At 38.5% G+C, this 19260-nt stretch overlaps 5 protein-coding genes and 1 pseudogene across 5 annotated transcripts; 3 read left to right on the plus strand and 3 right to left on the minus strand.

The window, feature by feature from the left end:
• Positions 1–2389: 2389 nt before the first annotated feature.
• Positions 2390–5656, plus strand: LOC132163419 (UDP-glycosyltransferase 76E2-like; the record flags this gene model as incomplete). Its single annotated transcript, XM_059573700.1, is given in 2 exon segments — positions 2390–2819; positions 3190–5656. Coding segments are annotated over 2 exon segments (1305 nt in total), but the record flags the coding sequence as incomplete, so codon positions are not given.
• A 78-nt stretch (positions 5657–5734) lies between these two features.
• Positions 5735–6548, minus strand: LOC132163420 (18.2 kDa class I heat shock protein-like). The gene has a single exon (XM_059573701.1). The coding sequence runs from the start codon at positions 6460–6462 to the stop codon at positions 6010–6012; it is 453 nt and encodes a 150-aa protein (XP_059429684.1). The 5' UTR covers positions 6463–6548; the 3' UTR covers positions 5735–6009.
• Positions 6549–8957: 2409 nt separating this feature from the next.
• LOC132163111 (UDP-glycosyltransferase 76E1-like) lies at positions 8958–10846 on the plus strand (annotated as a pseudogene).
• Positions 10847–11054: 208 nt separating this feature from the next.
• Positions 11055–12734, plus strand: LOC132164568 (UDP-glycosyltransferase 76E2-like). Its single transcript, XM_059575101.1, has 2 exons — positions 11055–11487; positions 11854–12734. The coding sequence occupies exons 1-2, from the start codon at positions 11076–11078 to the stop codon at positions 12726–12728; spliced, it is 1287 nt and encodes a 428-aa protein (XP_059431084.1). The 5' UTR covers positions 11055–11075; the 3' UTR covers positions 12729–12734.
• A 1687-nt stretch (positions 12735–14421) lies between these two features.
• On the minus strand, positions 14422–15208 carry LOC132163863 (18.1 kDa class I heat shock protein-like). Its single transcript, XM_059574243.1, has one exon. It carries the CDS (start codon positions 15150–15152, stop codon positions 14682–14684), a length of 471 nt encoding a protein of 156 aa, XP_059430226.1. The 5' UTR covers positions 15153–15208; the 3' UTR covers positions 14422–14681.
• Positions 15209–16473: 1265 nt separating this feature from the next.
• On the minus strand, positions 16474–17402 carry LOC132164566 (17.3 kDa class I heat shock protein-like). Its single transcript, XM_059575099.1, has one exon. The coding sequence runs from the start codon at positions 17169–17171 to the stop codon at positions 16689–16691; it is 483 nt and encodes a 160-aa protein (XP_059431082.1). The 5' UTR covers positions 17172–17402; the 3' UTR covers positions 16474–16688.
• Between the last annotated feature and the right edge of the window lie 1858 nt (positions 17403–19260).

Consider the following 19260-nt stretch of genomic DNA (forward strand, 5'->3'; position numbering starts at 1 on the left):
TTGCTTAAAACTAAGAAAAAATAGTTTTTTTTTTTTTTTTTTTTTGAGAAAGAAAAAATAATTCAAAGATGCTTTGTTCAAAACTTTTTCTTTTTTTCTTTTTTTAGATTAATTGATGGATGCATTAAGTTATATTATGCGTGTAGATTCTAATTATATGCTGCGCGCCATGTCAGCATGTACAAAAAATATAGGACAAGGGTTACGTGCGGTAGCTCAAAACTATCGCAGTGTGGTAGTTCAAAATGACCCCCTTTGGACAATAAAAAATTAATTTTTTTAAAGAAAAATAAAAATATTAAAAAACTAATAAAATTAAATGAAAAGGAAAAAGGAAATTCAAAGGGGTGGCTCCTTGGCCAAAATGGGGTGGGGACCACCCATTACAACCAAGAGGGTGGCCCCATGGTCGTCTGGGGTGGGCCAGACCACCCCCATGGCCAAGGGGTGGTGCAGCCACCCCAAAGAATAAAAGAAAAAAAAAAAAAAAAAAAAAAAAAAAAGGGTTTTGGGGGTGGCCAGACCACCCCCAAGGGCCTGGGGGTGGTTTCGACCACCCCTATTCCGCCAATATGGTGGTGGCCGACCGACTACCCAAAGGTTTCAAAGAAAACATTGGCAAGATGGGCTACATTGTGAAATGGGCACCCCGAAATGAAGTTTTGGCGCACGGTGCAGTATGAGGGTTTTTGAGCCATTGTGGATGGAATTCAACACTGGAGAGTATTTGTGAAGGAGTTCCAATAATATGCAAACCATGTTTCAGCGACCAAAGAGTGAATGCAAGGTATATGAGTCATGTGTAGATGGTAGGCCTAGAATTGGAGAGTAAGTTAGAGAGAGGTGAGACAGAGAGAGCTGTAAGAAGACTTTTGGTGGTTGAAGATGGGAAGGAGATGTAGTAGAAGGGAAAGAATTTGAAGGAGAGATTTAAATTTTGCATAAGAGAAGGTGGTTCTTCCAACAATTCCTTGAAACAGCTAATAGACATGATCATGTCATTTTAATTGCAAAGACACCTTGATGTAAGAAGGAGGCAAAGATGCTTTAATCAAAACTATTTTTTCTTTCTTTAGATTGATGCATGCAATAAGTTATATTTTGTGTGTAGGTTCTAAATATTGACGGCGACATTAGTTTCTACATTAATATTTATAATACTCCAAACATTTTACATTTAATTATTTGTACCTTGAAGTTTGTCATTCTAGTTTATCATTCCTCGTTCTTCTAAAAAGAGTATCGATTTATTTTTGTTTATTTATTATGAGAAGTAATAACAAATAATTAATTCAGACCTCCTATTCGTTATGAACAATAAGAAGTGTTAGGTTTTGAGTATTTGCAAATTAATATCAAAACATAGTATGCTATAAGGTTTAGGTTTAGGTTTAGGGTTCAGTTGGGACCCTTTGAATGGTTTTACTTTTAAGGAGGAAGAACATAAATTATCTTATTAGTGTTAAATGATCATAGCCCATCAAAATAATAACTTGAATTTTTTTTTTTTTTGGATTACAGAATATATGTTGTAGGATCCAGTCTCTGAGCTTTATCTACAAGGATCTACCTCACTCTATTTTGGAAAAATTAGAAAACTCTTTACAACTAGTGAGTAAAGCTGTCAACATTAGAACATCTTCTACTATCATTAATAATACAATTGATTGTCTTAAAAATTCATCATTGGAAGGGAATGTGGATTGTTAGCAAAATACGACCCTTGGGAAAATCCAAAACTCATATTTAAAAATATGACTTTTGGGAAATACAAATTTTAAAAAATATGACCGTTAAAAAAAGACAAATTTTGCAAAATATAATCGTTAGTAAATGAAAAGGTTTCAAAAATTTGATTGTTGAAAAAATAATATTTAAATAGAATAATAAAAATGAATAGCTAAAATGTTGAACGAAGTGCTTTAAAAAAATTAGTAATTAAAAAATTATTATTATTTAATTAAATTTAGCTAAACATTTACTAAGCCAAATATGAATACTCCAAGTGGCCGAGTGGAAAAAGAAAAGTCTTAAATCTTAATGAATAAACCCCCCACAAGACACCTACACTCAAAAAAAATAAATGAATAAACCCACACCTACATTTAAGCCCCCAATTGTGAGATGTCGCTATCCACTTTTAAATAGCACAACCAGCCAAGATTGCCTCAATTTCCAAGTCTTGGTTATAAATTATAATTACCCCACACCTACAAAGCTTCAGTCGTCATTGCATACGCAAGGCATGTGTCTTTGATTCTTTTTGTAAATTTCAAGGTGCAAACTCTGTGGGTGTGTATATGAGAGAGAGAGAAAGAGAGAGAGGAGGAAGAAAATGGAAAAGCAAGGCAAGAGACGCCTCCGGCGGGTGGTGCTAGTACCATGTCCCTTCCAAGGCCACATAAACCCAATGCTTCAGTTGGGCAGAATCCTCTACTCCAATGGCTTCTCCATTACTGTCGTTCACGCCCAATACAACTCCCCAAACCCTTCAACCCACCCAGATTTCAGCTTTATTCCCTTGCCAGATACCTCATCCGACCACATCTCAACTGGCGATTTAGTAGCTTTTGTATTGGAGCTTAATGCCAAATGCAAAGCTGGTTTCCGAGAATGCTTGGCTGCTGAAGCGATGAGGCAACAGGGCTCCGACGATGGAATCGCCTGCATTATCTACGACGATTACATGTACTTCACTCAAGAAACGGCAAAGGATATGAATCTTCCAAGCATCATCTTACGCACAATTAGTGTTTCCAGTTTTCTTGCTCGTAATGCCCTTTTCCAACTAAAGGCAGAAGGCCACATTCCCTTCCCAGGTATATATATATATACTCACTCAAAAAAAACAAAAAAATTCAACATAAAAAAGAAAAATAACATACATGGTCCCTCTATAAAGGAGCTCTTTGTCGTAATTATATTTAGATTACTTTTTATTTCATTAGTTTAAAATGAGGTAACCTATAGGGTTAGAGTATAAACTTATGGCTTCTAATCTGGTACAAAGTTAAATCACCGGTTTAAAACTAATAAAAAAAATGTAAAGTTGATATTTAATTACTATTGTAAGTGAGAGACAAGAGAAAGAACACACTCCTTATGGTACACATAAATTATCTTCTTATTATTGAATGATCATAGCCCATGAAACTAATTCACTAACATTCAAACTTTTCTGGATTACAGAATCTAAGACACATGATCCAGCTCCAGAGCTTTATCCACTCAGGTTCAAGGATCTACCTCTCTCCATTTTTACAAATTTAGAGAACTTTTTACAAGTAGTGAGTATAGTTTCTGACAATAAAACATCTTTGGCCATCATTCATAATACAATTGACTGCCTTGAAAATTCATCATTGGCAAAGATTCGACAACAATATCAAGTTCCAATTTTCCCAATAGGCCCTATGCATAGGATTGCCTCGGCCTCCTCTAGTAGCTTATTGGAAGAGGATATTAGCTGCTTGGCGTGGCTTGATAAGCAAAGTTGTAACTCAGTCATTTATGTAAGCTTAGGAAGCATAGCATTCATGGACGTCAAAGATCTTGTTGAGATGGCTTGGGGGCTAGCAAACAGCCAGCAACCTTTCTTGTGGGTGGTTCGACCAGGCTCAATTCGTGGTGCAGAATGGATTGAAGTACTGCCCCAAGGTTTCAAAGAAAGCATTGGCGAGAGGGGTTACATTGTGAAATGGGCACCCCAACAGGAAGTTTTGGCTCACGGTGCAGTGGGAGGATTTTTGAGCCATTGTGGATGGAATTCAACACTCGAGAGTATTTGTGAAGGAGTTCCAATGATATGTATACCATGTTTCGGGGACCAAAGAGTGAATGCAAGGTATGTGAGCCATATATGGAGGGTAGGCTTGGAATTGGAGGGTAAGTTGGAGAGAGGTGAGATAGAGAGAGTTGTAAGAAGACTTATAGTGGATGAAGAAGGAAACGAGATGCGAAAAAGGGGAAAGATTTTGAAGGAGAGAGTCGAACTTTGCACTAGAGATGGTGGTTCTTCCAATAACTCCTTGAACAAGCTAATAGAGCTGATTATGTCATTTTAATTTCACATATGCTAACATCAAAACTACTTTTTTTTTTCTTCTGATTGGAGGGATTATATTTCAAGTCCATATATGGAAGTCCCCAAAAAAATTTCCTAATTATATTTACCTGTATTGTGATGATGTATGGCCACTAGTTTATCGAAAAGACTTTTTGCCTTCTGGAAATAAAGGTGCTCAGAATAAGTTGGATCATAGTCTGGATTGGTAACAGAAGTAGTGGAGGTAGGGGAATGAAAACAGAGGCAAGGGGAAAGCAATCATCAATAAAGCTAAGAAGTTTTTGGCCGCGTAAATAAGGTAAGAGTTGGGCTTCGCACGTAATGAGGGGGAAAGCTATTATGAATAAAGCCAACAAGACCCATATCCTATCTTCAGTTGACGTGTTGTTATCTTGATCCTGTGCTTGAATGAATATCTTGTTATCTTTATCTTCTCCCTTCTTTGAATTCTTTGGGTGCATGTTATAAGAACTTCATTTCAAGTAACTTGCTTTACCATGAGAGAAATCTATATCCCCATTTACCCTGTTTTGGGGACCATAGAGTGAATGCAAGATGAGTGAGTGAGAGCCATATATGGAGGGCGAGTTTGAGAGAGGTAAGATAGAAAGAGCTCGAAAAAGACTTATGGTGAAGGGATGGAGATGTGGAAGAGGGGCAAGAATTACAAAATTTTAAAAAAATTGGCACCCGACATCAACTTTTTAAGCCATGTGCTTCTGACAGTTTTGAATCAAAAATAATATTAAGCAAATTTTATCGTTTCCTTCAAGCCTTGTGCTGCTGTTCAATTCGATCCGAGGACGCAAACGCCTATGTTCATGTTTATCTTTTGCTATCCACTACGTCATTTCCAGTCTTGCATTGAACATCAAAATCATAGTGACATTACAATGTCGATCATACCAAGGAAAGAGATTGGTCGACGAAGTAGCGTCTTCGACCCCTTCAAGGATTTTCCCTTCCCTCTTTTCGATTCTGCGTTTGTGATTCCAAAATCAACTAGAAGAAGGCCCCAAAAGCCAACATGTTCAAGGCCCATCTTCCAGGGCTAAAGGAGGAGGTGAAGGTTGAGATAGAAGATGACAGAGTGCTCCTCACCATAATTTGTAAACCAGAGGGCTCATGCAAGATACTTGACCCAAGTATGGAGAATAGGACAGGGATGGGAAAATCATTTGGAAAGAGGGGAGATAGAGAGAGCTGTAAGAAGACTTATGTTGGAAAAAGAAGGGGAGGAGATGAGGCACAATGGATTTGAAGGAAAAGATTGATACTTCTACAAGGGAAGGTGGTTCTTCTTACGATTCGTTAAATGAGTTGGTAGAGTAAATCCTGTCACTCAAATTATAACGACCTAGGGAAAGTGTTGTGTTATCACTCTAACAAAACTAGTCAATTTTGAACTTTCTAAATCACTTATAAAACTCAATCTTACCTAGTAAATAACCATTGTAAAATTTAGCACTCGAAAGTTCTTTATAATTTACTCAATGGGTTATTCATCTATTCATCTTTATACTGACTGCTTAATCAGAAAGTTACAATTAGTATATTTCTTAGCTCTCTCTTAAAGAAATAATAGCATTGGATATTACATACGAATGAGATACTTATTATCAAGAAAATAAACGCATTTCACAGTATTACTTTAAGAACCATTTGATATATACACTATGCGTGGCAATAACATATTAGAAGTTGGAAAACAGAGCAATTGTTGTTAAGAACATAGTGTATTTTCTTCTAGAACCCAACAACCATTTAAGACACACTAAGCAAAGGTCAACATCACAAGAACCGACACAAACATCACAAACTTTAGACGCATTTTATCAAACACCTTCATAACAAACTCAGAGGAGCTCACGATAACCTTCAACAACCCACACACACACAACATATAAACATAGTGACAGACAGGGCAAAGGAAGATCACATATTTAGCCAGAGATCTCGATGGTCCGAACGGTTGGCCTGCTCGCCTCCGCTTTCGGAATAGTCACAGTGAGAACCCCATTGTGCATCGAGGCCTTCAACTGGTCGAGCATCGCATCGTCAGGGACCTTGAACCTGCTCACGAACTTGCTACTCTCGACGCTCACCTGGAGCACTCGGTCGTCTTGGAGCTCCACCAACACGTCCTCGTCCACGAACCCCGGAAGAGAAGCCTTCAGCACGTGGGCTCTCGGGGTCTCCCTCCAGTCGAGCCTGGTGTTCACCGAGCTCCCGAACGGGGAGTGAGGGAAGAGCGTGGAGAGTGTAGAAGCGAAAGGTAAATCGCTGAATGGGTCCTGAAGGTGGTTCTCTCTGAAGCTCCGGAAGACGTCCCACAGGTCTCTGGAGGAGGGATTGGAGACACTGCGCTCTCGCTCATTGTTTGGGACGATCGACATCTTTGCCAAATTGACCACAGAATTTGAGAGTTCGGTTTGGGATTTCAGTGTGCGAAAAGCACTTTTCACGTACTCGGCGTAGGTTTTTACCGGATTCTTTCTAGCGCTTTCGCGAAGTGTGCGTGGGCTTTAGCCCAACGATCCAATGGGCTAAATGACATGGTTCTGTTTCTGTCGTTTTCCTTTTCTCTTTTCTCTTTTTTAAGTATTTTATTGTTGGTTTTAGAAAAAGACAAACATATGTTTTGGATCCTAAATGATACAATGATACTATTCACACCCGTTTCATCTTGACTATATAAGGTGTTTTAAATATCTTCTCATATTAGCCACTTTAAAAACAAAACAAAACAAAAAAAAAAAAAACAAAAAACCAAAAAATTACTTAAAACACACTACATTAATCTGTATGAAATCGGAGAAGATATTACTAAAAGCTGTTATCCAAGCTATCATAACTTATTATATGAGTGTTTTCTTTCTCCTTATCACACTTTTTAAGTAGATTAACAAAGTCATGCATAGGTTTTGGTGGGGATATAAAGAAAATAAGTCAAAGATACATTGGATGAGTTGGGAACGGGTGGAAATTTCTAAGGAAAAATGAGGTTTGGATTTTCGGGATTTGGTTATTTTTAATGAAGCCTTGCTAGCCAAGCAAATATCGAGACTCCTCAAAACGCCAGATTCTTTGGTGGCCCAAATTCTTAAAGCAAAATATTTTCCAAACAATACCATTTTGGAGGCCCAAGTGGGAAAGCGTCCTTCTTTAACTTGGAAAAGTATGCTAACAGCCCAGGTAATAATAAAACGAGGGACCATTTGGAAGAGTAGGAAATGGAAAGGACATTAAAGTGTGGAGGAATAATTGGATCCCACAACCAATCTCCTTCAAGGTGCAATCTTATCGTGGTCAGTACGCTGAAGAAACACAGGTTGCTGATTTCATTGATCCTAAATCTAAGGGTTGGAATGGACCACTAATTGACAGAACTTTCTTAGAGGATGAGGCAACTTTGATTAAGAATATACCTCTCAACCCTCTTCAACCCCCGGATCATCTAATATGGAGGTCCACTGCGAATGGGGTCTTTTCAGTCAAAAGTGCTTACCATATGGAGGTGGAGAGACAAGAGATGCAGAAGGGTGGGGCTTCAACCATGACCACTGGACATGACGTGTGGAAGGCTTGCTGGAACCTTCGGGTTTCAAATACTGTTAAGATGTTCTTGTGGAGAGCCTGTAACAATTTGATGCCAACAAAAGCCAATTTGTTTCGGAGAAGGGTGGTGGATAATGCTCTATGTCCGATTTGTCTCAGAGAGGAAGAAACAATTGCTCATCTTTTATGGGATTGTCCTTCGGCCACTGACATGTGGAGTGGTAGTCCAATCACTTTACAAAAAAGCCCGTGTATGGGACTAGATTTCTATCAGCTGTTTGCTACTGTCCTATCCCGGTGTGATACAAAGGAGGTTGAGTTGTTTGTCGTGACGGCTAGGAGAATCTGGTTACATCGTAACGACGTACGTGGTGCATGGGGGCTTATTCACCCATCCTTCTCAGGTGTTACATGAAGCAAGGACAGCGTTGGATGATTTCCAACGGATTAATGATGGGCAGGATGGCGTGGATAGGCAGACCCGTGAAAAAATTCCAGAACTTTGGAAACCTCCGCCTTTGAATATGACCAAGGTAAACTGGGATGCGGCTTTAAATAAACAAACTCGTGTAGTGGGATTGGGTTTAATTGCAAGAGATGATAAGGGGCGTTTTATTGTGGCGTGTGATATAAAGAAGACGATGTCAGTGACGCCGGCGGTTGCTAAAGCAATGGCAGCCCTCCATGCCGTGATGGTTGGAAAAGAGTTAGGCTCTATGGATATCATTTTTGAAGGGGATGCTTTGCAGATTGTGAACACTGTGAATGCCTCAATACCGTGTGATAGCCCCTTCGGGCACTTTGTAGAAGATGTTAAAATGGCTGTGTTCTTTAGGCTCTTCTAGGTTCCAACATGTGGGGAGGAGGCCAATTCTGCTGCCCATGGGTTAGCAAAGAAGGCTTGTAACCATGTCACTGATTTTGTTTGGTGGCATCATATTCCATCTTGTATAGATGGTATTGTCAGGAAGGAGGAATTACTCTCCTCTAACTGATTTGCTCATCATGAGCTGAATAATATTTCAAAACTTCCATTCAAAAAAAACAAACACAACCAGCCAAGATAGCCTCGATTTCCAAACGGCAAGCATCCAAATCTTGGTTATAATTAATGACAACCGATCGAAACCACCAGGGTCACTATATCTGCTTCGAGCTCCAAACACATCCCACCAGGAAATGGCGATCAAACAAAAGCCAAAAGTTGGCCTGCTTTGAGCCGTGGCATCAATACATTAATGTTATGTAACTTATGTGATTACTTCAACTCTAAACCCTCGTCATTGCAAAGAGAGAAGAGAGAGATCTAAGAGAGAAAGAGAGAGAGAGAGGGATGGAAAAGCAAGGAAAGAGATGTCTCCGGCGGGTGGCGTTGGTACCATGCCCTTTTCAAGGCCACATAAACCCAATGCTTCAGTTGGGCAGCATCCTCCACTCCAATGGCTTTTCCATCACTGTAGTTCACGCCCAATTCAACTCTCCAAACCCTTCAAGCCACCCAGATTTCAGCTTTATTCCCTTGCCAGATTCCTCATCCAACCCAACATCTTAGCTGGCGACGGAGTAGGCTTCGTATTGGAGCTTAATGCCAAATTTAAACCTCGTTTCCCAGAATGATTGGCTCAAGTGATGAGGCAACTCGGCTCCGATGATAGAATCGTCTGCATTATCCACGAGGAGTTCATGTACTTCTCTCAAGAAACGGCAAAGGATCTGAAGATTCCAAGCATCGTCTTGCGCACAGCTAGTGCTTCCAATTTTTTTGCTCGTGATGCCCTTTTCAAACTAAAGGCAGAAAGCCACCTTCCCCTACCAGGTGTATATATACACAGTCCTTATGTTATACATAAATTATGTTCTTACTTTACAATGATCATAACGCATGAAACTAATCCATTAATACTCAAAACTTTTTTAGATTACAGAATCTAGGTTGCATGATCCAATCCAAGAGCTTTATCCACTCAGGTTCAAAGATCTTTCTAATTTTGAAAAATTAGAAAACTTTTTACAATTATTGAGTAAAGCTTGTGACAATGAAACATCTTCAGCCATCATTTATAATACAATTGACTACCTTGAAAATCCATCATTGGCAAAGATCCAACAGAAATGTCAAGTTCCGATCTTCCCAATAGGCCCTATGCATAAGAGTGCATCGGTCTCCTCTAGTAGCTTATTGGAAGAGGATACTAGCTGCTTGACATGGCTTGATAAGCGAGGTTGTAACTTAGTCATTTATGTAAGCTTAGGAAGTGTGGCATTCATGGACGTCAAAGAGCTTATTGAGATGGCTTGGGGGCTAGCAAACAGCAAGCAACCTTTCTTGTGAGTGGTTCGGCCAAGTTCAATTCATGGTGTAGAATGGATTGAAGTACTGCCCGAAGGTTTTAAAGAAAATATTGGCAAGAGGGGTTACATTGTGAAATGGGCACCGCAAAAGAAATTTCTAGCACACGGTGCAGTGGGAGGGTTTTTGAGCCCTTGTGGATGGAATTCAACACTGGAGAGTATTTGTGAAGGAATTCCAATGATATGCAGACCGTGCTTCGGAGATCAAAGGGTGAATGCAAGGTATGTGAGTCATGTATGGAAGGTAGGCCTGGAATTGAAGAGTGATCATTGGAGAGAGGTGAGATAGAGAGAGCTGTAAGAAGACCTATGGAGGATGAAGACAGGAAGGAGATGCAGAAGAGAGGAATGAATTTGAATGAGAGATGTGAACTTTGCATCAGAGAAAGAGAATGCAAAGATGCTTTAAAGCTCGAAAAAAAAAAAAAAAAAAAAAAAAAAAAAAAAAAAAGTGGGGGGGGGGGGGCAAAGATGCTTTAAACATAATATTTTATTTGTTTAAATTGATAAATACATTAAGTTATATTATGTGCGTGGATTCTAATTATGGAGTGTCACGTCAGTCTGTTTAAAAATTACAATATCCAAAACATTTTTCATTTAATTATTTGTACAATGAAGTTCATCATGCTAGTTTATCATTTCTCACTCTTCTCTATTTATTTTTGTTTACTTATTACGATAAGTAATGACAAGTTACTAAGACCTCCTACTCACTCTAAACAATAACAAGTGCTAAGTTTTTAGAATTGGCAAATTTAGTATCAAAACATTTGTATGTCGTAAAAGTTAAGTCGGTTGATGCCTCAATCTAATCAAGCAGTTAAAATGTCAAGATTAGGTATGGTTGTTGAAATGTCAGGTTGCTAAACTCAAAAGTGATATTTTGATTTGGCAAGATACCAAATAATTGTTCCAACTATGAACCTTCGTCATTGCATATGCACCGCCGTTTGATACCACTCAGAAAACTGTTTTACCGAAACTCTGTGTATTGTGTATGAGAGAGAGAGAGAGAGAGATGCAAGAGGAAGGAAAGAGACGTCGACGTGTCCGGGTGGTGCTAGTACCATTTCCATTCCAAGGCCACATAAACCCAATGCTTCAGTTGGGTAGCATCCTCCACTCCAATGGCTTCTCCATCACCGTCCTTCACGCCCAATACAACTCCCCCGACCCTTCAATCCACCCAGATTTCAGCTTTGTTCCCTTGCCAGACACCTCACCTGACTACGACATCTTAACTGGCGACACATTAGCTTTTCTATTGCAGCTCAACGCCAATTGCGAAGCTGGTTTCCGAGAATGCTTGGCTACTGAAGCGATGAGGCAACATGGCTCCGACGATGGAATCGCCTGCATTATCTACGACGACTACATGTACTTCACTCAAGAAACGGCAAAGGATATGAATCTTCCAAGCATCATCTTACGCACAATTAGTGTTTCCAGTTTTCTTGCTCGTAATGCCCTTTTCCAACTAAAGGCAGAAGGCCACATTCCCTTCCCAGGTATATATATATACACTCACTCAAAAAAACAAAAAAATTCAACATAAAAAAGAAAAATAACATACATGGTCCCTCTATAAAGGAGCTCTTTGTCGTAATTATATTTAGATTACTTTTTATTTCAAAAGTTTAAAATGAGGTAACCGGTTAGAGTATAAACTTATGGCTTCTAATCTGGTACAAAGTTAAATCACCGGTTTAAAACTAATAAAAAAAAATGTAAAGTTGATATTTAATTACTATTGTAAGTGAGAGACCAGAGAAAGAACACACTCCTTATGGTACACATAAATTATCTTCTTATTATTCAATGATCATAGCCCATGAAACTAATTCACTAACACTCAAAACTTTTTTGGATTACAGAATCTAAGACACATGACCCGGCTCCGGAGCTTTATCCACTCAGGTTCAAGGATCTACCTCTCTCCATTTTTACAAATTTAGAAACCTTTTTACAAGTAGTGAGTAAAGTTTCTGGCAATAAAACATCTTTGGCCATCATTCATAATACAATTGACTACCTTGAAAATTCATCATTGGCGAAGATACAACAACAATATCAAGTTCCAATTTTCCCAATAGGCCCTATGCATAGGATTGCCTCGGCCTCCTCTAGTAGCTTATTGGAAGAGGATATTAGCTGCTTGGCGTGGCTTGATAAGCAAAGTTGTAACTCAGTCATTTATGTAAGCTTAGGAAGCATAGCATTCATGGACGTCAAAGATCTTGTTGAGATGGCTTGGGGGCTAGCAAACAGCCAGCAACCTTTCTTGTGGGTGGTTCGACCAGGCTCAATTCGTGGTGCAGAATGGATTGAAGTACTGCCCCAAGGTTTCAAAGAAAGCATTGGCGAGAGGGGTTATATTGTGAAATGGGCACCCCAACAAGAAGTTTTGGCGCACCGTGCAGTGGGAGGATTTTTGAGCCATTGTGGATGGAATTCAACGCTTGAGAGTATTTGTGAAGGAGTTCCAATGATATGTATACCATGTTTCGGGGACCAAAGAGTGAATGCAAGGTATGTGAGCCATATATGGAGGGTAGGCTTCGAATTGGAGGGTAAGTTGGAGAGAGGTGAGATAGAGAGAGTTGTAAGAAAACTTTTAGTGGATGAAGAAGGAAACGAGATGCGAAAAAGGGGCAAGATTTTGAAGGAGAGAGTCGAACTTTGCACTAGAGATGGTGGTTCTTCCAATAACTCGTTGAACCAGCTAATAGAGCTGATTATGTCACTTTAATTTCACATATGCTAACATCAAAACTACTTTTTTTTTTTCTTCTGACTGGAGGGATCATATTTCAAGTCCATATATATATGGAAGTCCCCAAAAAAATTTCCTAATTATATTTAACTGTATTGTGATGATGTATGGCCACTAGTTTATCGAAAAGACTTTTTGCCTTCTGGAAATAAAGGTGCTCAGAATAAGTTGGATCATAGTCTGGATTGGTAACAGAAGTAGTGGAGGTAGGGGAATGAAAACAGAGGGAAGGGGACAGCAATCATCGATAAAGCTAAGAAGTTTTTGGCCGCGTAAATAAGGTAAGAGTTGGGCTTCCCACGTAATGAGGGGGAAAGCTATTATGAATAAAGCCAACAAGACCCATATCCTATCTTCAGTTGACGTGTTGTTATCTTGATCCTGTGCTTGAATGAATATCTTGTTATCTTTATCTTCTCCCTTCTTTGAATTCTTTGGGTGCATGTTATAAGAACTTCATTTCAAGTAACTTGCTTTACCATGAGAGAAATCTATATCCACATTTACCCTGTTTTGGGGACCATAGAGTGAATGCAAGATGAGTGACTGAGAGCCATATATGGAGAGCGAGTTTGGGAGAGGTAAGATAGAAAGAGCTCGAAAAAGACTTATGATGAAGGGATGGAGATGTGGAAGAGGGGCAAGAATTACAAAATTTTTAAAAAATTGGCACCCGACATCAACTTTTTAAACCATGTGCGTCTGACAGTTTTGAATCAATAATAATATTAAGCAAATTTTATCGTTTCCTTCAAGCCTTGTGCTGCTTCAATTCGATCCGAGGACGCAAACGCCTATGTTCGTGTTTATCTTTTGCTATCCACTACGTCATTTCCAGTCTTGCATTGAACATCAAAATCATAGTGACATTACAATGCGATCATACCAAGGAAAGAGATTGGTCGACGAAGCAGCGTCTTCGACCCCTTCAAGGATTTTCCCTTCCCTCTTTTCGATTCTACGTTTGTGATACCAAAATCAACTAGAAGAAGGCCCCAAAAGCCAACATGTTCAAGGCCCATCTTCCGGGGCTAAAGGAGGAGGTGAAGGTTGAGATAGAAGATGACAGAGTGCTCCTCACCATAATTTGTAAACCGGAGGGCTCATGCAAGATACTTGACCCAAGTATGGAGAATAGGACAGGGATGGGAAAATCATTTGGAAAGAGGGGAGATAGAGAGAGCTGTAAGAAGACTTATGTTGGAAAAAGAAGGGGAGGAGATGAGGCAGAGGGCAATGGATTTGAAGGAAAAGATAGATACTTCTACAAGGGAAGGTGGTTTCTTACGATTCGTTAAATGAGTTGGTAGAGTAAATCCTATCACTCAAATTATAACGACCTAGGGAAAGTGTTGTGTTATCACTCTAACAAAAAACTAGTCAATTTTGAACTTTTCTAAAATCACTTATAAAACTCAATCTTACGTAGTAAATAACCATTGTGAGATTTAGCACTAGTAAGTTCTTTATAATTTACTCAATGGGTTATTCATCTATTCATCTTTAGACTGACTGCTTAATCAGAAAGTTACAATTAGTATATTTCTTAGCTCTCTCTTAAAGAAATAATCGCATTGGATATTACAAACGAATGAGATACTTATTATCAAGAAAATAAACGCATTTCACAGTATTACTTTTAAGAACCATTTGATATATACACTAGGCGTGGCAATAACATATTAGAAGTTGGAAAACAGAGCAATTGTTGTTAAGAACATAGTTTATTTTCTTCTAGAACCCAACAACCATTTAAGACACACTAAGCAAAGGTCAACATCACAAGAACCGACACAAACATCACAAGCTTTAGACGCATTATATCAAACACCTTCATAACAACAAACTCAGAGCTCACGATAGCCTTCAACAAACCACACACACAACACATAAACATGGTGACAGACATGGCAAAGGAAGATCACATATTTAGCCGGAGATCTCGATGGTCCGAACGGTTGGCCTGCTAGCCTCCGCTTTCGGAATAGTCACAGTGAGAACCCCATTGTGCATCGAGGCCTTCAACTGGTCGAGCCTCGCATCGTCAGGGACCTTGAACCTGCTCACGAACTTGCCACTCTCGACGCTCACCTGGAGCACTTGGTCGTCTTGGAGCTCCACCAACACGTCCTCGTCCGCGAACCCCGGAAGAGAAGCCTTCAGCACGTGGGCTCTCGGGGTCTCCCTCCAGTCGAGCCTGGTGTTCACCGAGCTCCCGAATGGGGAGTGAGGGAAGAGCGTGGAGAGTGTAGAAGCGAAAGGTAAATCGCTGAATGGGTCCCGAAGGTGGTTCTCTCCGAACCTCCGGAAGGCGTCCCGCAGGCCTCTGGAGGAGGGATTGGAGACACTGCGCTCTCGCTCATTGTTTCGGACGATCGACATCTTTGCCAAATTGGCCATAGAATTTGAGAGTTCGGTTTGGGATTTCAGAGTGCGAAAAGCACTTTTCCCGTACTTGGCGTAGTTTTTACTGGATTCTTTCTAAAGCTTTCGCGAAGTGTGCGTGGGCTTTAGCCCAACGATCCAATGGGCTAAATGACATGGTTCTGTTTCTGTCCTTGTTTTCCTTTTCTCTTTTTGCTTTTTTAAGTATTTTATTGTTGGTTTTAGAAAAAGACAACCATGTGGTTTGGATTTAAGAATGATACTATTCACACCTATTTCATCTCGACTCATACAAGGTGTTTTAAATGTTTTCTCATATTAGCCACTTTAAAAACAAAAAACAAAAAATTACTTAAAACACACTACATTAATCCATATGAAATTGGTGTGAAAAATAGCATTACTCTTTGGATTAACATCTCAACAATTTTCTTATCCCTAAAATGCGAAGAGTTGTGAGAGAGTTCAACAAAGGCAGAGAACAGTAAGGGCCTGTTTAATGATGGACTTGGTAGATAGTATTTTTTTTGAAAGTGATTGATGAGATATAAAATAAGAAAAATACTGGATGTTCTTTTAGTGTTCTCCTAATGTTCTTCCAACTGTGATGTGACTTTTAAAATTATCGTTAAATTTGAGATTATCATTATTGACTTTTAATCTATTGATGATTTTAAAAGCCACATCAAAATTGAGATGACACTAAGAGAATACTAGAAAAAACACTTAACATTTCTCATAAAATAAATAGAAGATTTAAAGTTTTTGTATGAAAAAAATTATATATATATATATATGTTTTGTAGTATATTTTTTATTTGAATAATAATAAAAAATAAATAATATGATATAAAAAATAAGAATGTTAAAAAATTGAAAAAAATAGAATTTGGCGCGTCTATTACCAAACAAGGCTTAAGGACTTTTTGTTCGACTAGAAATCCATTTGAACGAACAAACTAATCGAACAGGAAAACCATACTTGTTGGGACTTATCCCTTCGCTAACATGTCAAAGTCTAATAATACTTAGCTCAAACTCTTATTAAAAAAATATAATCCAATAACTACTAGAAGCTCAAACTCTTATTAACAAAAAATAATCCAATAACTACTAGAAGCTAATGATGATGAATTCAAAAACCAAAACAAACATAAATCTCTCATACTCATTTATCCAAATTATATTTCTCAACTTTGGGTGCTTTGTTACCATAACCAAATTTTAGCTAAAAAGAAGATTAATTTGCAGACAATCAAGCAATTTCTAACCTTAACACATCCCCAAAGACTGTGCTTGTATGTGTTGGCAATGTCAAATTAAAATAAAAATCATATTGCAGAAAACAACAACTTTATTATTAATACGTTTATTACATTCACTTAACATTACATCCAGCACTGAAATTAGCTCCACACATGAAAACGACAAGACTCAAAACACTCTCATTTTTAAACAACCAACAAAGATAAAATCACACGGACGCTTATTATACTGCTATGTAGACGACATGTCGCATTGGAGAGATGACTTGTTAAGGCAGATTTATATTCAGCCCGAAACTTGGATAGCCTTGACATCGGGCTTCTTGGTCGCCACCTTCAGGACCGTGACAGTGAGAACCCCATTCTCCATTGAAGCCTTAATCTGACCCATCTTGGCGTGCTCTGGCAGCCTGAAACGCCGCACGAACTTGCCGCTGCTGCACTCCACCCTATGCCAAGTGTCGTTTTTGTCCTCCTTCTCCACGTTCCTCTCTCCACTTATCTGAATCACTCTGTCGTCTAAGACCTCCACCTTCACTTCCTCTTTCCTGAGCCCCGGAAGATCCGCCTTGAGAACATGGGCTTCTGGTGTCTCCTTCCAGTCGATCCGGTCGTTCGCAAAAGCCGAAACTTCCCGAGAAGATTCGGGGAAATAGGTGGAAAGTGAAGAACGGACTGGAAAGTCCCTGGGAGGGTGCCAGAGGTCGTGAGCGAAGTGATCGAAACCGTTGCTTCGTCGGTCGCCATAGAAGCTTGGAATCAGCGACATCTTTTGGGATTGAATTGAGACAAAAGAAGAATTGGGTGCTGAGGAATTTAATTTAAGCCAATAGATGATGCTTTTTCAGTTTACTTCGACGATGTCGGGGATTGAGGACTGGTTGCATATTTATAACACTTTAAGGAGTTGAGATTTTCCAACTGCCATGCGGCAGCCAAGCGTCAGACATGACCTCCACTTTCTTCTTCCTTTTCTTCTTCTTTCTTCTTCTTTGTTTTTTTTTTTTTTTCTTTGATTGGAGAAGATAGATATTAAAGAAAAATTCAAATTTGGGGTATTAGGACTAAATTTAAGATGATAAAATTCATTTTAAGTGATACCGTCCCTAAATGGTTAATCTTCCACCCATAGGTTTTAGTTTTAAATTAAAAAATAAATTTTGATGTATTAAAAATTAAATATTAGCTTATAAAAATTTAACTAAAAAAAAAAAACAAAAACAAAATCTAGCAGGACTAGGAAGAGAGAGATTTTTCTACAAATTTTTTTTTTTTTTAATAAAGTTACATCAGACTTTGACAAACACTTATCTGTCTATTGGCAACTTAATAGCATGACTCAACCTTTAAGAGGGCATTCTAGTACTTTCGAGGGCCTTGTTCTTTAGTAACCTTCTAGTGCTCTGGCGGCCTAATGGGCTTCGGACATCATCTTATCTCGCGAAGAATTTAACACTGGCTAGAAAGTTCATTAACGAGAGAGCAGGGCCGGCCACCAGACCCATTAAAAATTCTTGAAGAATCCTCCACAAATCTATCGTCATTTTTCACTAGAAACTATTTTGTATCATTGCTCCTAATAATTATTGGAAGAAAAAAAATGCTAAATTAGTGCACGTGATTTGACGTTTTGAATGGTCAAACTACTTTTAATGATTATGAAAAGTAATACAACCACCTTCAAGCCGATCAGAGGAGAGTGGTCGAACCATTCGCTTGACTTTATTGGTGATTGGAGGAGGTGGTCGAACCATTCTCTTGACTTTTTTGGTGATTAGAGGTGGCTTGATCACCCCCTTTGATTTATCTTCTTCTTTTTAAATATATATTTTATATCCTTGTCTTAGTAATCTTTTATGTCACATATTTCAATCCTCTTTCCCATTATTTAGAAAAGTCAGTCACTAATACAAGTACAAGATATTATTATTATAATCTAAAAAATTAGACATTCAACCTGTAAACACAATGAGCCACAATTACAAGAGTGAAGCTCTTGTATCTGAGCTATATCCTCCCATCATTCAACTCTTAGAGCCTGTTTTGGATTATGTTTGAGAAATAGAACTTTTAAGTCAAAAAGAGCTTTTGGGCAAAAGCTTCATTTTTAAGCTTTTGCAAAAATTATTTTTTTGCTATTTTTAGGCTTTTTGAATCCTTAAAAGCGTTTTTAATTTTTTTTACCAAACGAGTATTTTTTTTTTCTTCAAATGAACTTTTTGAATGTTAAAAGCACTTTTAGACCCCTAAAACGCAATTCCAAACAAACTCTTAGAATGATGGGAGGATCTTTCCATCATTCTAAGAGGATACAAGGAAGGATCTTTCTCGCTCTTGATTCCTAAGGAAGAGAGAATAGGAGACTGATAAGTGCTAAATATTCCATATTTGGACCCCTTTATTTACATTAGTTAATCCTTTAGTTGTGTCGTTATTTAATGTTTTGTGTTAGTTTTGTGTTTTTAGCATTTTGTAGGTCATTGAAGAAAAACTACAGCTTTAAAGGGAAAAATGCAAAGTTTGGAAAGCATATTTTGAGAAGACCTAGATGATGTGGTTAAGTTTAACCAAGTCAAAAAAAATGTTAAATCAGATTAAAGATCAGATTGGATTAAAGTTCAGATTGGATAAAATTTCGGATTGGATTTAAATTCAGATTATGCACACGTCTCAGTATTTTGGCCATAACTTTCTGCTTAAATATATTCAAGCAGCATTGGAAGACTAACTCAAAATACTATAGGTCATTGTGAAATATGATTTTCCTAATTCGGACGGTTACTATGTCAAAATCGCCCCGCAATAAAAGGACACAAATCTGAACGAATCTTATTCCGATTTCAGACTTCTATTTTGAC

This window comes from Corylus avellana, chromosome ca10 (assembly GCF_901000735.1).
Source record: "Corylus avellana chromosome ca10, CavTom2PMs-1.0".
NCBI classification, from domain to species: Eukaryota; Viridiplantae; Streptophyta; class Magnoliopsida; order Fagales; family Betulaceae; genus Corylus; species Corylus avellana.